General features: G+C 48.9%; 1 protein-coding gene across 2 annotated transcripts in view; it reads left to right on the forward strand.

Moving 5' to 3' along the window:
- Positions 1–17,329, forward strand: part of ADAM12 (ADAM metallopeptidase domain 12) — a 394,156-nt gene that overhangs the window by 341,665 nt on the left and 35,162 nt on the right. For both annotated transcript variants that reach the window (XR_001917324.1, XM_018041560.1), the window contains exons 15-18: positions 7,259–7,367; positions 7,481–7,679; positions 10,629–10,706; positions 13,506–13,614. Coding sequence is in view for 1 of the 2 variants with exons in the window: in XM_018041560.1 (XP_017897049.1) it covers positions 7,259–7,367; positions 7,481–7,679; positions 10,629–10,706; positions 13,506–13,614 (495 nt within the window). In the remaining variant the exon portion in view is untranslated. The remainder of the gene's footprint in view (positions 1–7,258; positions 7,368–7,480; positions 7,680–10,628; positions 10,707–13,505; positions 13,615–17,329) is intronic.

Here is a 17,329-nt window from a genome sequence, read left to right on the forward strand (position 1 = left end):
GTTTATTTACCCAAGATGCTTTGTTTTGTGGGAACCACAACTGACTTCCTACAGGGAGGTGGGTAGAGACAGGATGTGCTTTCCCTGAATTGTGTTCCCTCTGGTTTTCACTCATTCATTCTTGGGACACACCTGCTCTGTGCGGGCCCGAGGCACCTTTTCAGTCCACAGGGGGGTTTACGGTGAGACCAGTGCCTCCAAACATTACAAGAGGCAAATGTGATGGATGGAAGGTGAGGACAGCCTTCCAGGGTGAATGAGAGCAGGGGGTCCCCAGGCTCAAGGGAGAGTGGTAATGGGGGAGACCTGAAGGACACGGCCAGCGGTCCAGGAGCAAAGCAGCCCAGGCCCCTCGTCCAGCCAGCTCCAGCAGTCAGGTTCCAAGGAAGATGCAGATGTACTGGCTTTGGTCCTGTATCCATCCCTGACCTACACTTATTACTGGTGACATGGAGCAGTCTCAGGGGCCAGACTTGAATCTCATGCCCATCCTTTTGGCATTGATTGGGAAAGTTAGCCCCACTTGAACCATAAAAAGTGGATTTTCCATAAGAAAAGGGGTTTGCGTTCCTACAAAAAGGGATATGAGAGAGGTATTAGATCAAACAAACAATTTCAGAAGTCTCATTTTCTGTAAGTCGTTTTCACAGATCTCCATGGTTGCTCCAAACCAGTGGAGGAAACCGCTCCCCACCACACAAGAGGTGGGACTGAGCAGTGCCCACCTCTAGCTGGGGGCGTGCTGGCCTCAGGAGGTGGCCCCAAACCTTGTGTGACACTGTCCTACAGCCTGAGATGGGAGGTGAAACCACAATAGAGTATGCTGTGATCTGGATCAAGTCTCAGCTGCTTAGATACTTTTTCATTTAAGTTTCATTTATTAAACTCTTTCATCTTTTTTTTTTTTTTGAGCTTTTTAACTTTTTTTTTTTTGAGCTTTTTATTTTGTGTTGGGGTGCATCCGACTAACAATGTTGTGATCACTTCATGTGAACAGCTAGGGGGTTCAGACACACATACACAGGGGTCCATTTCCCCCAGACCCCCCTCCCCTCCAGGGCTGCCTCGTAACACTGAGTTAGAGCTTCCTGTCCTATACAGTAGGTCCTTGTTGGTTATCCATTTTAAATACAGCCGTGTGTACATGCCCACCCCAAACTCCCTAGCTGTCCTTCCCCTTGGCAGCCATCATCTCATTCTCCTGAGTTTGTGAGTCTCTTTCTGGTTTGCCAGTAAGTTCATTTGTATCATTTCTTTTTAGATTCCACATGGAAGGGATGTCACATGACATTTCTCCTTCTCTGTAAACCTCCTTGTCTTTAAACATCCATGTTTCTCAGGCAAGGCTTCTCATCCCAACGTGGAGACTTCAGGGTAAGAAGTGTTAGTCACCTGGATGGAACCCGTGTGGTAAATAGGGTTCTGCCCCACCCTCCTCTGACCTCTGTCACTCACCTCCCCCTCATCCCCCGCTCCATTGAAACAGCAGCAGTTTCAGAGTATTGATGAGATAAAAGTTGAATATTTTCAATCCCTAAATGCTTGAGGATGCTGATGCAAAAGTTCTTGTCCATCGAGTTTGACCACAAATTACCCATCAGAGTGTCCTTGCCCTTAATCCTCCAGATGAAAAACTTGGAGTATATGACAAAGGATCAGGTGTGCATTCTGGTCTCTGACTTCACAGAGAGATCGCTCTATCCCCAGGTGTCTGTAGCCAATGAAACCATGACCGGCTACGCATCCAGACTGAGCTTCCTTTGGCACGGTGTGGCCGACAGCGTCAGTGCTGGGCCCGCCGATGGCACGCCCGCCGATGCATCAGCAGCGAGGCGTCTCGTCTCCTGCTCCCTTGAGTTCTGGAGAAGAGCTGAGACGAGCAAACCTCCTGGAAATGGACAGCGACTGGATTCTTGCAAGAGCCAGAAAATTAACCTTTGGAAGTCTGCGTTGTTGGTGCCACTGGGCAAGTTCATCCCAGAGAGGAATAGACTTTACAGGTCAAACCCCACCCGCCTTTGTTTCTTTGGTTTTGGCCGTGCTGGGTCTTTGTTTTTGTGCAGGCTTTTCTCGAGTTGCTGTGCTCGGGCTTCTCATTGTTGCGGCTTCTCTCATAGCCAAGCGTGGGCTCCAGGGCACACGGGCTTCAGTATGCCGGCAAGTGCGCTCGGGAATTGTGGGCCCCGGGCTCTAGAGCACAAGCTCAGGGGTTGTGATGCATGGACTTAGTTGTTCCATGGCACACGGGATCTTCCCGGACCAGGAATGGCTTCTACTGCCTGCCATGTCCAGCACAATACCTGACAGTGGGGTGTCCAACAAATGGCATGTTGGGATCCAAAGTGTCCCCATTCATTTAAACTGTGTCTGTTGGTTTAAGGGCGAGGAAAGGGATTCCAAGGGAAGATGCTCTGTGTTCCCAGGGTTCCGTGGAATGGAAGGAAATCAAACTCAAGTGTCCTTGCTTGAGGCAGCAACCTGTGTGCTGATGTGAGCTTCTGGAGGAGCAGTCCAGGCTGGCTGGGGCAGCACCCAGAAAGAGCACAGGACTCGGGGCAGCGGGAACCCCAGTCACCGAAACAAGAGAAGAGGAGTTGGGTGGAGGGAAGCTGAGACCCCTGTGCTGTGCTCAGTCATGTCTGACTCTTTGCAGCCCCATGGACTGTAGCCCGCCAGGCTCCTCTGTCCATGGGATTCTCCAGGCAAGAGTACTGGAGTGAGTTGCCATTTCCTCCTCCAGGGATCTTCCCGGCCCAGGGGTCCAGTCTGCATCTCCTGCATCCCTTGCTTTGCAGGCCGATTCTTGGCCACCGAGCCATCCTGATATCGACTTTAAAAATGCTCCCAACCTAAAAGTTGAGAACTATGCTTTATTCACTGGGAATTTTTAGGACTTTCAAGCCTGGGGGGCAGCATCTCAAGTAACCCTGAGAAAACTGCTCTGAGGAGGTGAGGAGGGGCATCCGGGTTATACAGAAGATTTTCAACCAAGGGCAGGTAGTCTGAGCATCGCAAGATCATTGCTACTTGAAGGAAAGCCAGAATCTCGAGTGGAGGGATTTCGTGCTCTTCTATGTACGGGAACATGTAAGAGGACGGGCTCGCTGAAATCATTCCTTGGATATGCACCTCAGCTGTCTGGGGAGGATGAGATGGTTGGATGGCATCACTGACTCAATGGACATGAGTTTGAGTAAGCTCCGGGAGTTGGTAATGGACAGGGAAGCCTGGCGTGCTGTAGTCCACGGGGTCACAAAGAGTCAGACACGACTGAGCGACTGACCTCAACTATCTGGGGCCAGCATCCTGTATTTTCACATCCTGAGTGTCCTTAGGGCTCACCAGCTCACCATCAGTGGCAGGTGCAATTACTGATGACTGGGACATCCTTTGTTTACTGATGTGGTAAGAAATGTTCCATTTCTCACTGAGCTATGACTGTACTTTTATTTAACATGCAAAGTATGTACAAAACCTCCCAAAATTTCCACCAAGGAGATTCTCTTTCTTCCCTCTCATTTCCGAAGGTGGGGCCAGGAGTTACTCACCCAATCATTCAACGGTCTCCACTGGCTTCCTGTGATGTGCTAGACCCTGGGGATAACCCTCTGGGAAGGAAACAGGCGTGAAGCCCCTACCGACACCATCCTGATCTGTTTTTTGCAACGTTACAAATGTAGGGAGGGTTGCAAACGAGGTCAGCTCCAAGGACCTCTCCTCCCTTCACGTGCTCTGCCGTCCTTAACGTCCGGTGTCAAGCCATCTCCTTCGCCATGACTGGTGGCTGTCCTCAGTACAAACAGGCTTACTGAGAGCCTGGGGGTCTCACTGAACCTTCAGGGCAGGTGATGTCCCTGTCCTCATTGAACAAAGGGAACAGCGTCTCAGGAGTTCCCCGTGACGTAACCGGGGTCTCCCGGTTTGTAGGGTTGACACCCATTCTCCAGCACTGCAGCGCAACCACTGACTGCAGAGATCAGACATGAAGAGGCCTTCCCGAAGAAATCAAGACTTGTTGTTTTTCTTAGATCTTGTGAATGCACGAATATAAAACACAGTTTTCCCCAAAGATCAGTCATCAGAAAGGATGGTTTACTTACTGAACTCTTTTTAAAAATATTTACCGTATTGAAGTATAGTTGATTCACGGTGTCGTGTTAATCTCTGCTGTGCAGCGAAGTCTATCGACACTATCTATCTATTATACGCCTATCGACATTCTTTTCATCTTCTTTTGCGTCATGATTTATGACAAGATATCAAGTACAGTTCCCCGTGCTCTACAGTAGGACCTGTTTTTTAATCCATTCTATCTGTAATCGTTGGCATAGGCTAATCCCAGACTCCCGATCCATCCCTCCCCCGCCACACTCCTCCCCACTGGGTGATCACAAGTCTGTTCTCTCTGCCTGTGAGTCTGTTCCTCTTTCAAAGAGAAGTTCATTTGTGGCATATTTTAGACGTCACACGTAAGTGGCATCACATGGCATTTGCCTTTCTCTTTCTGACTTCATTTAGAATGATCATCTCTGGGGCCCACCCATGTTGCTGCAAGTGGCATGACTTCATTCTTTCTTCTGGCTGAGAACTCCTGACCTCTTAATCTCTCAGTCATATCTTGAATCTCACAGTCCAGCTGGGCATCTACGTTGGGTGTCATGAATCATTGCTGGTTTAGGAGGTTCATTGAGGTCAACTGACAACGCAGGTTTAAGAAAAGACAAGCCCACATTTATCACGTGTTTAATTACTATTCCCAAGATGTGACTTCCCGCTTCTACTTTTTTTATTCTGGTAAAGGAACTTTTAAAAGCAACAGAATGGATAATTAGGTGGTGGAGAGCCTAAATACACACCCACTGAGCAAACGGAAAAGGTAAAATCGGAAGACTCACTGTTGGGTGAGTGGTCACTTGTGCCTAAAAATAAGATTTCCCGTGACAGAAACACAACAGAATAGAACGGATCGGCATCAAAATAAACTGCAAATGAAAGGGATGTGCTGTGGGAAACAGAAAGACTCTTTAAACCATTTTATGGAGCTTTGATTGACATACAAAAAGCTGTGCGTATTTAGTGTGTACACCTCGATGGGTTTGGAGAAAAGCATACACTTTTGAAATCACGCCCACAATCCATGCCGTAAACATATCCATCACCTCTAAACTATTCCTCCCACCTTCTTAATTTACTTTTATGTGTATATGTGTATGTGATGAGAACACTGAACAGATAAGATTTACCCTCTTAGAAAATTTTAAATAAACAATAGAGTATTGGTAACTAGAGTTACTATGCTGCACAGTCAGCCTCTAGAATGAATTCATTTTGTGTAACTGAACCTTTGTACGCTTGGACTAATAATACCCACCTCTCGCCTGCTCCCTGCAGCCCCTGGCAATGACCTTTTTACCCTCTATGTCTATGGTTTCAACTTTGTTAGATTCTGTGATCATGTAGTATTTGTCTTCCTGTATCTGGCTTATTTCCCTCAGCATAATGTCCTCCAGGTTCATCCATATTGTCACAAATGGCAGTTTCCTTCTTTTTAAAGCCTGAATAGTATTCACTTATTATATATATATTCGGGGTTTCCCCAGTGGCTCAGTGGTAAAGAATCTGACTGCAATGCAGGAGCCACAGGAGACACAGGTTCAATCCCTGGGTGAGGAAGATCCCCTGGAGAACGGAATGACTACCCACTCCATCCAGTATTCTTGCCTGGAAAATTCCATGGAGAGAGGAGTCTGGCGGGCTACAGTCCATGGGGTCACAAAGAGTCAGACATGACTGAGTGACTAATTTGTGTCCAGTTTAGGCAAATGCCTTTGGGAGGCCTCTCTCTAATTCCCCACCCCCCCCCACCCAGAAAACAGAGAATGGGAAAATGAGAGGTCCAGGATGGGGTGGCTCAGTGCAGAGGTCACCTGCTGAACCCATGACTGGTCTCAACTGCTACACGGGCTTTGTTTCATTTGTCTGCCTATTTGTTGTTTGTTTTAATGGGATGCTGAATATGTCTGATGAGGAATCAGGTTGAAGAAAGATGGATTTTTTAGTAATAAGAACAGCATCTGATCCCTGGGAGAAGGGGAGCGTTGCCCGTCACGACATGGTCATCTTGGAAGGTGATGGAGCCTCCCCAGAGCAGGATAGAGAGAAGGGCAAGAGGCAAAACTGGGCTCTGGGAAGTTGGCATCCTGGCAGACGTGAGAGGAAGTGCCCAGATAGGACACCCATGTGGAGAGGAAGGCAGGCCCAGGACACAGTACAGGGCTCACTCTGAAGGACAGGGAACATTTGTCTGAATTTCTCATGTAGTCCTCAGCAGCTGCCACCATGCAGAGCGTTCTAGAGCCCTACGGAGCTCCAGCAACGCAAACCCCAGGTACATGTTCTCCCTTTCCTTGGCCGGAAGATGTGCTAAAAAGGACCATTTCCTGAGCTCTCTGGCTCCCACATCCCCCTCCGCTGGGCACTGTCCTGCTGTGTGAAAGGACTGGGAGGCTTTACGTCTCATGCCCTCTGAGGGCAGTCTCTGCCTGACCAACGTAGGCATTCGTCGAAGCCGGTGCTTGCGCTGACAGGGAGCTTTGTGAGGCTGCAGACGGGGCATGCGACCCCTGCCTTGCATGTTCTCTCTTTCTGTCTGCCTCTCTCATTGCTTCTGCTCATTAGTCATCATTATTCCGTGGAGCCTGCTTTAGCTTGCGTTTTTTGGCTGAGTTGTGTGGGAGTTGTTCAAGAAATCAAGCCTCCCTGCTTGACCGCAGCCAGCCAGTCAGCATCTTGGTGTGGGGTCGGGTCTGGTCCCAGAGCCGGACCTCACCTCCTGAGAGGTTGCACATGTCATGGGCCTGCAGAGCAGCCCTCCAGAAGGAGTGATGAAACACAAGCTCTGCTGTGAGCTGAGCGGGCTCAGGCATCAGCCAAGATGCCAGGTGAGACTTCTCAGGACACTGGAGCCCATCTCCCTTTATAAAGTCAGGCGGTGGTTTCGTTTACCAAGTCATGTGCGACTCTTGCGACCCCATGGACTGTAACCTGCCAGGCTCCTCTGGCCATGGGATTTCCCAGGCAAGAATACTGGAGTGGGTTGCCATTTCCTCCTTCAGGGGGATCTTCCTAACCCAGGGATCAAACCCAAGCCTCCTGGTCTGCAGGCAGATTCTTTACCGACTGAGCCACCAGTGCTGTTCAAAGAAGACTATCCCAAAAGCTTGCAGGAGGTGAGAGTGCTGCTTTGCTTCTGTTTCAGGTGCTAAACCTGCCCCCGGGATCTGCTTTGAGAGAGTCAACTCCGCAGGTGACCCTTATGGCAACTGCGGCAAAGATTCCAAGAGCTCCTTTGCCAAGTGCGCGATGAGGTACGGGGGGAGGGTCTGTGTCCTGACCACACCATGCCTTTGAACCTCCCAGATCACTTAGGGCTGCTTCCACACTTTCCCTCTTTGAGGACTGTCTGTTCTTGCCTTTCCAGAGACGCTAAGTGTGGAAAAATCCAGTGTCAAGGAGGTGCCAGCCGACCAGTCATTGGTACCAATGCTGTTTCCATAGAAACGAATATCCCCCTGCAGGAAGGAGGCCGGATTCTGTGCCGTGGGACCCACGTGTACTTGGGTGATGACTTGCCGGACCCGGGGCTCGTGCTTGCCGGCACAAAGTGCGCAGACGGAAAAGTAAGCCCAAGTGCTCCCTTGCGTCACAAACATGAGTCTGGAAAGACCCACTGGGAAACGTCCTGTTTGAGACCTGAGTTACAGGGATGGTTTGTTTTTCAAAAGCCACTTCTCAGAATGCTGCCTCCGAAATCCAGTTCTTTGCACCTACAAGGAAAAGAATAAATAAGCAAATCCTAGCTCTTCGGCTGACCATTGAGATGCAGATTTGGGGAAATCGAGCTTGTTTTCTCAGCCCTTCAGTGTTAAGAAGTCTTTTCTACACTCTGGGTGTTATGTGAGTTTCCAGCCAGGAAATTACTCTGGAAGGAAACACAGCAGCGTATTATATTGTTCTTGGAAATGTGGTCTGGGTTTTTGGCACAGTAGGGACTTGTTCTCACCTGGACAGAATGGGAAGTCATATGTAGTTTCAGAGACCCCCACAGAGGGACAGGAGAGGGGAGGAGATGGGATAAGCTTAAAGCCAAAGGTGGTTTTTTGGAGACAAGGGGGAAAGGTAGACTGAGATATTTGGGGAGGGAGGTTAGGAATGAAGTCCACAATGATTAAAAAAAAAAAAATTGAGATTTTCACATTCTGCAACATTGATTTTTTTTTTTTCCCACTAAACTTTCTCATCAGACTGAATGATCGCAAGTTAATAATTAACATTTTAGGAAGGAAGAGGCTTTGATTAGGGCCCCATTTTCAAAATGAATATGAAACCATTACTAACCGGAGGTCACAGAGCAGAAAGGAAAGGTGCTTAGCCAGCTCCTGCAGCTGGGTCCCCAGGGCAGGAGTCCCCTCCTCCCCACCCCACCCCCTTCCTTCACAGGCCGTCAATGCTTTATCCTTAAGGAAACAGGATGATATGCGAAACACATTATACATTCTGGATATCTCCTTAATCACACACATTCGTTTATATTCAAGTCTTGACATTAGAATGACACCATTTAAACGGTGATTTGAACAGCCAAGGCCAGGTGCATCTGAACACTGAAATTCCAAGGACTCAATTTATCAGTGAGCTTTTCACTTCATGTGCAAAATTAAATGTGCTTTGATCTCCTTCCTGCAGAGCCCCGGTTCTTTGAAAGCCATCTTTGCGCCTGGCCCGTGGGTTGGGGGGAGGGCAGCACCTATCCGTTGTGATTCTGACTGGGGTCCTGTTGTGCTCATTGCAACCCCAAACAGTTTCTTTCATCAGCAGGAATGTGCCAGTCCCCTTGGCCAAGACCCCACCAGCCCTGACAGCCGCTTCGACCAGCACTTCTTTTGCAGGGCATTCATCTTGCCTTAGATAAGCTGCGGGGGTCAGATGGTCAATGTCTCATAGGAAGGTCCTGCTGCTGCTGCTAAGTCACTTCAGTCATGTCCGACTCTGTGCGACCCCATAGACGGTAGCCCACCAGGCTCCCCCATCCCTGGGATTCTCCAGGCAAGAACACTGGAATGGGTTGCCATTTCCTTCTCCAATGCATGAAAGTGAAAGTGAAAGTGAAGTTGCTCAGTCGTGTCCGACTCTTTGCGACCCCATGGACTGCAGCCTACCAGGCTCCTCCGCCCATGGGATTTCCCAGGCAAGAGTACTGGAGTGGGGTGCCATTGCCTTCTCCGTAGGAAGGTCCTACTTGATTAAAAATGCTTCTGTAATCTAAAAATTCAACTTTTCTTCCTTTGACTCCACCAATTTGTAACATTCTATAGGAGATAAAGAGCCTGATCCCATGAGTCTGGAGTATATTATGCACCTTTGAAATGAGACTAAATTCTTTCAACCAGCCCAGTATCATTTAGCAAATTACTGCCTCTGCAGAGGCTTGATACACACAAGGGAAGCGTCTGTTCTCCGCTGTTGAGCGTTTCTGTTGATGGTTTATGTCATCAACGATAATGCCTGTCAGTCAGCAATTGGGGAAAGTTCCCATATTTTACTATTTCCCTGGAGAGATTCTCGGATCCTGGGTTCCTGGAGTCTTTGAGTCTCTGTTGGCACAGGTGAAGGATTAGGCTGTTCTGTTTTCTCCTATATCTTTTAATAGTAGGGAAAAAATGGGGGCAAAAACGCTGAAATATGTAGATGTTATTGCAAGCTCCACACAAAAGTCATGAGGAAATCAGTTACCATAATTTCAGAGTTGCCCAAAACCATATAACATGCCATGAAGATACAAGACTCCCATAGTGTCCACACTGACGTGAGACTTGGAACGGGCTGAATTTGGAGGTGGACGTCAGAACCTATGTCCAAGGCAGAGAGTACCATTATGCCATGTGCGTTCACTGAAAGATGGTCTTCCTGAAGTTTTTCTTTGCCTTTTCTTTTTCTTTTTTTTTTTTAACTTTTTAATTTTACTTTATTTTACTTTATAATACTGTATTGGTTTTGCCTTTTCTTTTTCTTTTTTTAATTTTTCTTGGAGTATAGTTGAGTTACAATGTTGTGTTAGTTTCGAATGTATAGCAAAGTGAATCAGTTACACATATACGTATATCCACCCTTTTTTAGATTCTTTTCCCATATAGGTCATGGCAGAGTACTGAGTATATATACATAGTAGGTCCTTATTGTTATTTATTTTATATATAGTAGTGTACGATGTCAAACCCAGTCTCCCAACTATCACTCCCCCCCACCCTTACCTGCTGGTAACCATAAGTTTGTTTTCTACATCTGTGACCCTTATTTCTGTTTGGCAGGTAAATTCATCTGTACCTTTTTTTTTTTTTGGTTTCCACGTATAAGTGATACCGCATGATATCTGTCTTTCCCTGGCCGATTCACTCAGTATGACCATCTCTAGGTCCAGCCTTGCTATTGCAAATGGCACTGTCTCATTCTTTTTCGTGGCTGAGTAGTGTGCCATTGTATCCGTTCCTCTATTCTTTAATACACAGACGCGTGTGTGTGCGTGTTTGTAGATGGATATAGATATCTCCTGTGCTTCCCTCCTTCTCCAGATCTGCCTGAATCGTCGGTGTCAGAATGTCAGTGTCTTTGGTGTGCACGAGTGTGCGGTGCAGTGCCACGGCAGGGGGGTAAGTAGGTGAACTGCCTTCATGTAGCTAGCCCATAATTAAGTTCAGCACTGAATCATTCCTTTGTAAAGGATTTTTGCCATCCATCACTTTGTAAAAATATAGCAGTGTCTCCTCAGTGTTTTCTTCTGAAGACATTCATTTTCTTTGACCTTTACATGGCGTAAGAAATGGGATTTTTATTTAACAAAGAAAATCAGATTGCATGGTAATTATCTTTTAAATTGACATTCTGGATTTTTTTTTGAAAGGACTTTGTCATCTTCAAAGTAATTTTAACACTAACCTTCCTTTATGAAGAGTTTTTCATTAGCGTTGCAAACGGAGCTGTCTCTCTCACAACCAACATTCAGAATATGTGTCTGAACTGAAATATTTCCAAAAGCAATTAAAACAAAGAAGACAGCACATACTGACCACATGTTCTTGAAATCACATACAGTGGGTTTCAACTAAAGAGGGCTGTTGTTTCAGTTCAGAGGATTTGGGGGAGGGGAGGATTCTAATTGTTCAAAACCTAATTTATTTTTCCTGATGGGCTTAATTATTTCCCATGGAATCATATTAATCTTGATTAGCTATGCCAGTGGTTCATTTGTTTTTCTGAAGCCTTTTCTGCAGAAATGGTGCTCCAAATTCTATTTTTAAAGCTTGCAGACACTTGCTGATGATTCTAACACAGAATTATGGAGGTTTGCATAAGATTGCTTTTGTGCTGTAACCATGAGGGACTGCAGCGTCACCTCAGATGGGTCTGTTGGTGGTGAGCGTAGCTGACTGTCAGTATGAAACGCAGGCTTTTCATGTCTTCATTGGATCGTGGACTTCTTCCTAATGGCTGGAAGGAACGATCTCGTGCAGCCTCATTATCTGACTGATGATGAGTCCAGACCCACGTGGGGGTAGTGACACGTCCAAGGTTGGGTGGCCAGGTAGTAGCAATGCTGGATCAGGGACCCTGGACTCCTGACCCTCCAACATCCCTGGCGTCCCATCCACACATTGGAGAGGAAAGGCCCGCATTGCTTGGGGGCTGAGCAGCTGCCTTGACTTGGGAACAAGTAACAGCTAGGCCCCTACCCTTTCCTTAGCAAGGCCAGGCTCACCAGCAGCCCCTCTGGGGTGGGGGGTGGCAGTTGTCAGGGCTATAATCTCTCTGCCACACGCCGTCCAGAGGGCCCCTGACTGTGGTTCACAGCAGGAGATAGTGCCTGAATCCCAGGGGTGGTGCCCCAGCCGCAGGATCTCTGGGGAAACAGCAGGACATTCAGATTTCAGGCAGCCTGGGCGGTGCTGCCGCTGCTGCTGCTAAGTCACTTCAGTCGTGTCCGACTCTGTGTGACCCCATAGATGACAGCCCACCAGGCTCCCCCATCCCTGGGATTCTCCAGACAAGCTAGTGACAGCTAATTCTGCTTCATGTGAGCTTCATAGAAACGTGCTTTCTCACTTATCAGGCTTTCCTGACTGTTGGAAGTATCTGGGTTTGTTCATGTTGACTATGGTTGATTCATCACAACCTGGGAAACATCACAAATGAGATATACACCCCAAACATTTAATGTGCCTGAAAAACATAAAAGCATGTATTTGGCCCCGTCCAGCAGTATTTTGACGTGGAGCTGAGCCTGCAGGATGGGAGCTCACCCCTGACTTCCTTACACAGAACCACCCAAAGCGCGCCACCCACGATGTGTCGTTTGCTTCTCTAAGTGCAAGGGAAGCTGAGACACTCACGAGCAACCTGAATGAGGGACCCTTTCTTCTGCAGCTTTTCCTGATCATTTTTCAGTTGTTCTTCCCATTCCAAATTTGTCCAAAGTTCTTTTTAGGGCCTTACCCGTCATCCAGCATTTCCAAAGCATTCAGTCTCATTGTCTTTCTAGAAAGGATTCCCTCTTGTTTTCATAATCATTTTCCACTGGTTCCAGTAATAGTTCAGTCAGATCCGTGGACAATAATACATACGAGTAGCAAGCAGAATGTCATCACAGGTGGCAACAGCCACCATCAGCCACCCTGGATCACAGGGTGAGCAAGCGTTGGCCCCTCTGTGGAGCCTCAGGGCCCACCAAGAGCAAAGCCGCCCCTCCCACCTTCTTGGGCAGCCCTTTCCTGTGGGATCAGAGCCATCATCCTCTTATTTCACCAGGACACAGCTCACTGCTGGCTGTGTCCACCACTCAGGGGTAGGAGCTGGGACCAGCCCTCCAGAGTGTCTGCTGAAGGAATCAGAGCAGACTTTGGGGAGGCAGTACCTTGTGGGCATCAGGGGGAGCAGGAGGCCTGTCAGACTGCTGTGGGACCCTGAGTCACCCAGCCTCCCTGAGCACCCTGTCTGAAGTCGCCTCGGGTTGTCAGACCCTTGATGTCCAAGGGCATGGATTTCATGGCCCAGCAGCAGGGTCCCTTCCTCACTGCTGAGAGGTCTTCTCATCTCAGCCAGATTGGGAGGGTTTCCTGGATCTAAAAAGAGGCACCTGGAAATTGAGACAGAAAAGAGGTGGGAGGGAGCCAGTGAGCCCTGATGGTCTCCATCTTTCTCTCAGCAGCTGCTGATGTAACAGCTGCACATTCTGTTACATTTGCAGCCACTTGCTGGTGTGGGGCTGGGTGCAGGGTGCATCCTCGCAGTGATGTGTCCAGAGTCTGGCTGCCTCCGTGTGCTGGGGGCACTGCCGCAGGGCCTTTGCTTCACTATGGGCTCAGTTAGGGCTCAGAGACTTGGCGCTGCCCCAGGTGGAGGCATGTCCTAACCCTGCCGTCCTCTTGGTGTCTTTGTCCCCCGCTGCCCGACAGGTGTGCAACAACAGGAAGAACTGCCATTGCGAGCCCCACTGGGCGCCTCCCTTCTGCGACAGGTTTGGCTTCGGAGGGAGCACGGACAGCGGCCCCGTCCGGCAAGCAGGTGAGTGGTGACAGCACGTCCCGGGGAGTGGGCCGAGCTCCCGAGGGGCACGGAAAGCCGGGCCCTTGGGGGACCATTGCAGGCAGGACAGAGGACCCCCCAGCCCTCTGGTGGGCACACAGCTGGAAGCCCAGGGGGGACCCCACAGGCCCAGGTGACCTGACGCAGGCTGAGGCCCCTGTTTCCAGACCCTCTCTCATCCTTCCCTGATCTTTGCAGAGACTCCCTGCTCTGCTTTGCTCAGAGGCTGAGGTTTCCAGGCTTCCCAGCTGGCGCTAGTGATAAAGAATCTGCCTGCCAGCGCAGGAGATGCAGGTTCAATCCCTGGGTCAGGAAGATCCCCTGGAGAAGGAAATGGCAACCACTCCAGTATTCTCGCCTGGAGAATCCCATGGACAGACGAGCCTGGCGGGCTGCAGTCCATGGGGTCACAGAGATTCGGACATGTCTGAGCCATTGAGCACACACTCAGCCTGTGACATTTTCTCAGTTAAGGTCATCCTACCACAAACTGCCAAGCGGATGTGCACCTTGTGGCCAGAGGATCAGATTGCTTGATCAAGGCCAGCCTTGTTTACTGAGGCCAAGAGTTGTGAAGTCAAGTGCCTTTTAAAGCTCTTACTAGAAAGATGCCATCCTTTTCATAAAGGGACTGGGCCCAGCCCAGCAGTCACCTTTGCTGAGCTGTTGTTCCCTATGGGCCCCAGGCTTCACATTTTGTAGGCATTAATTGAATCCTTATGAAAGTGGGCATTCTTCTTCTTCTTTCTTTATGTACAAAGGACCTGAGACTCAGAGAAGTTAAATAACTTTCACAGCCAAGGGCGGCTATGCTGGGACCATCAGTTCTTGTCTCCCCAGAGATGATAAGTGGTCTCCTAGTGCAGGGCCGTCTTCTCTGAGAGATTGGCAGCCAGTGCAGGGGCAAGTCAGGGTGACGCCCCCTTTGAAGTGTAAGCAGCAAGTCCAGCGGTGCAGGGAGCCCACCATGAGCCCTGCTGGGGAGTCAGGGGCGAGGTGGGCAGGAACTGCCCAAACATACTTGTGTTGCCACCTTGGCACCCACCTGAGCCCCGGGGGCAGTCAGTCAGTGGCTGACGGAGGAAGTCATACGTCCTGCAGTGATGGGCAGGGTTGAAGCTGTGGCTTGGCCAGCGCTTCCATGACAACAGACACAACACTGCTCTGCAGGGCCAGGTAGGAGAGCCCCTCCAAGCAGGCACATCTAGAGAAAGCGGTGTCGTGTCGTGAGGAAGGGAAGGGAACTTCCGGTCATCCCTGGACTGAAAGGTGAATGAGTCTCAGTGCTGCTTCCAAGGGCGCCCAGGGTCCCGCCCTCTCAGCCTGGCCCCGCAGCAGGTGGTCAAAGGGCCTCCAAGTCTCGTCTCTTAGCGCACGTCCATCCCAGGAGACAATAAGCTGGGTCTGGCCCAGCCTCCCTGTTCCTCACTGCCGTCCACGCCTTGATGGCTGGCCTCTCAGCTGCAACTTAATTTCTGAATTGGCCACAAAGAGTTCAAAAACAGCAGGGTTTTCATTTTTAATGCATCAGAAACCCTGCCGCATCAGAATGTGAATGTTCCATCCACATTCAAGTGAGCCAGATGTTCAAGGATTTGGAGAGGATGGTGGGAGACAGGCCACATGCTCTGAGTGTCTTTTTGCTGTGGACACCAGGGGGTCTCAGGGTTGGGAGCTGCTAAAACATGGCGAACCCACTGAGTCTCTAACTCTTCATTGTACGAAGTAAGAATATTTTTTAAATGAAAATAACTGAAGAGCCAAACTCATCCACTGTTGCCATCATTTCATAAAAGAAAATAGGTTTAATCTCTTCCCCCCAAAACACCTACAAAAGAGGGGCCTTGAGAAGCTGGCCAAGGGTTACACAGGGAAGGCCACACCATGGGTCTTACTATTAAATGCAGCCAGCCACGTGACCTGGGCTCAGAAGTTCATGAAGCTAGTATCTCTCCAGCATCTGCCAGGTGCCAGCTGCTCCTGTCAGTGTTTAATAACAGATCTGTTGAAGACATAGGGGTTTGATTTGAAGAAACTCCAAAATCACTGCAGATGGTGACTGCAGCCATGAAATTAAAAGACACTTACTCCTTGGAAGGAAAGTTATGACCAACCTAGATAGCATATTAAAAAGCAGAGACATTGCTTTGCCAACAAAGGTCTGTCTAGTCAAGGCTATGGTTTTTTCAGTGGTCATGTATGGATGTGAGAGTTGGACTGTGAAGAAAGCTGAGTGCCAAAGAATTGATGCTTTTGAACTGTGGTGTTGGAGAAGACTCTTGAGAGTCCCTTGGACTGCAAGGAGATCCAACCAGTCCATTCTAAAGGTGATCAGTCCTGGGTGTTCTTTGGAAGGAATGATGCTAAAGCTGAAACTGCAGTACTTTGGCCACCTCATGTGAAGAGCTGACTCATTGGAAAAGGCTCTGATTGGGGGCAGGAGGAGAAGGGGACGACAGAGGATGAGATGGCTGGATGGCATCACTGACTTGATGGATATGAGTTTGAGTGAACTCCAGGAGTTGGTGATAGACAGGGAGGTCTGGCGTGCTGCGATTCATGGGGTCTCAAAGAGTCAGACACGACTGAGCGACTGAACTGAGCTGAGAAACTATACTCCAGTACTTTGGCCACCTGATGCGAAGAGCTCACTCATTGGAAAAGACCCTGATGCTGGGAAAGATTGAAGGCAGGAGGAGAAGAGGAAGACAGAGGATGAGATGGTTGGAGGGCATCACCAACTCGATGGACATGAGTTTGAGCAAGCTCCGGGAGATGGTGAAGGACAGGGAAACCTTTTAATGAGCTGTGTTAAGACACAATAGGACCTTAATCAGAGGCCCCTAGACTGCCGGCTCAGCCTCAAAAGAGGCGCCTGTTAGCCGGGAAACCAGAGCAAGACTTTTCCAGTTACACTGAACAAGTGAATCCAGACAGTCTTATGTTGATTGTCTTCCTTAGACACATCCTTGGTAGGACTTGTCAGTTGAGGACAAAATCCAGAAACAGGGTGTGAAGTCTTTCTACCCCAGGGTGGGAGTGGCTTCTCTGGTTCCCAACCAGCCAAACATCCCAGTCGGAGGTAGGAGAGCCTGGGTACAGAAGCTACAGCCATGGCCATCAGCAGCAGCCCAGAAGGACTACGGGACACCTACCTAGTGACACAGACCCTGGCAGCTGGTGGGAGAACAGACCAGTAAACTGAGATCTGCACTCCCAAGGAACCCACAGCCCTGGTGAACCGCCAAATCCTGGCACCCAGAACCCTCCAGAGACAGCCCTTGGCCACAGCTGCAATCAAACCAACTCAATGGCTTGATTTCCCCTTCCTTTCTGCATCCTTGAGGAATCTTAGAGTCTCTGTACTAAACAAAATAGAATCAAGTCACAGAAAAGGGGATCTTTCCTTCGAGAATGTAAACCACATCCTCCCAGAGACGAGGGTTTGCCCCCCACAGGCTGTGTTTTAAGTCCCTAACACAACAAAACAAAATCCAAGGGTGTTTCATTTAAACAGCATGTTCTTTTTCACCTTCCAATTTGATGATAACCAGAAGTAAGATCTTGGTCTAAAAAAATTCAAAAAACAAAAGTAAAACAGATTCCAACCCCCAAGAATGAGGGAAGGAAAGAGATTGAAGAAGTGTCATTGGGGCTGGGAAGACTTCGATTTGGGGACCACTGGTGGCTCTAA

Source organism: Capra hircus, chromosome 26 (genome assembly GCF_001704415.2).
Source record: "Capra hircus breed San Clemente chromosome 26, ASM170441v1, whole genome shotgun sequence".
NCBI lineage: Eukaryota > Metazoa > Chordata > Mammalia > Artiodactyla > Bovidae > Capra > Capra hircus.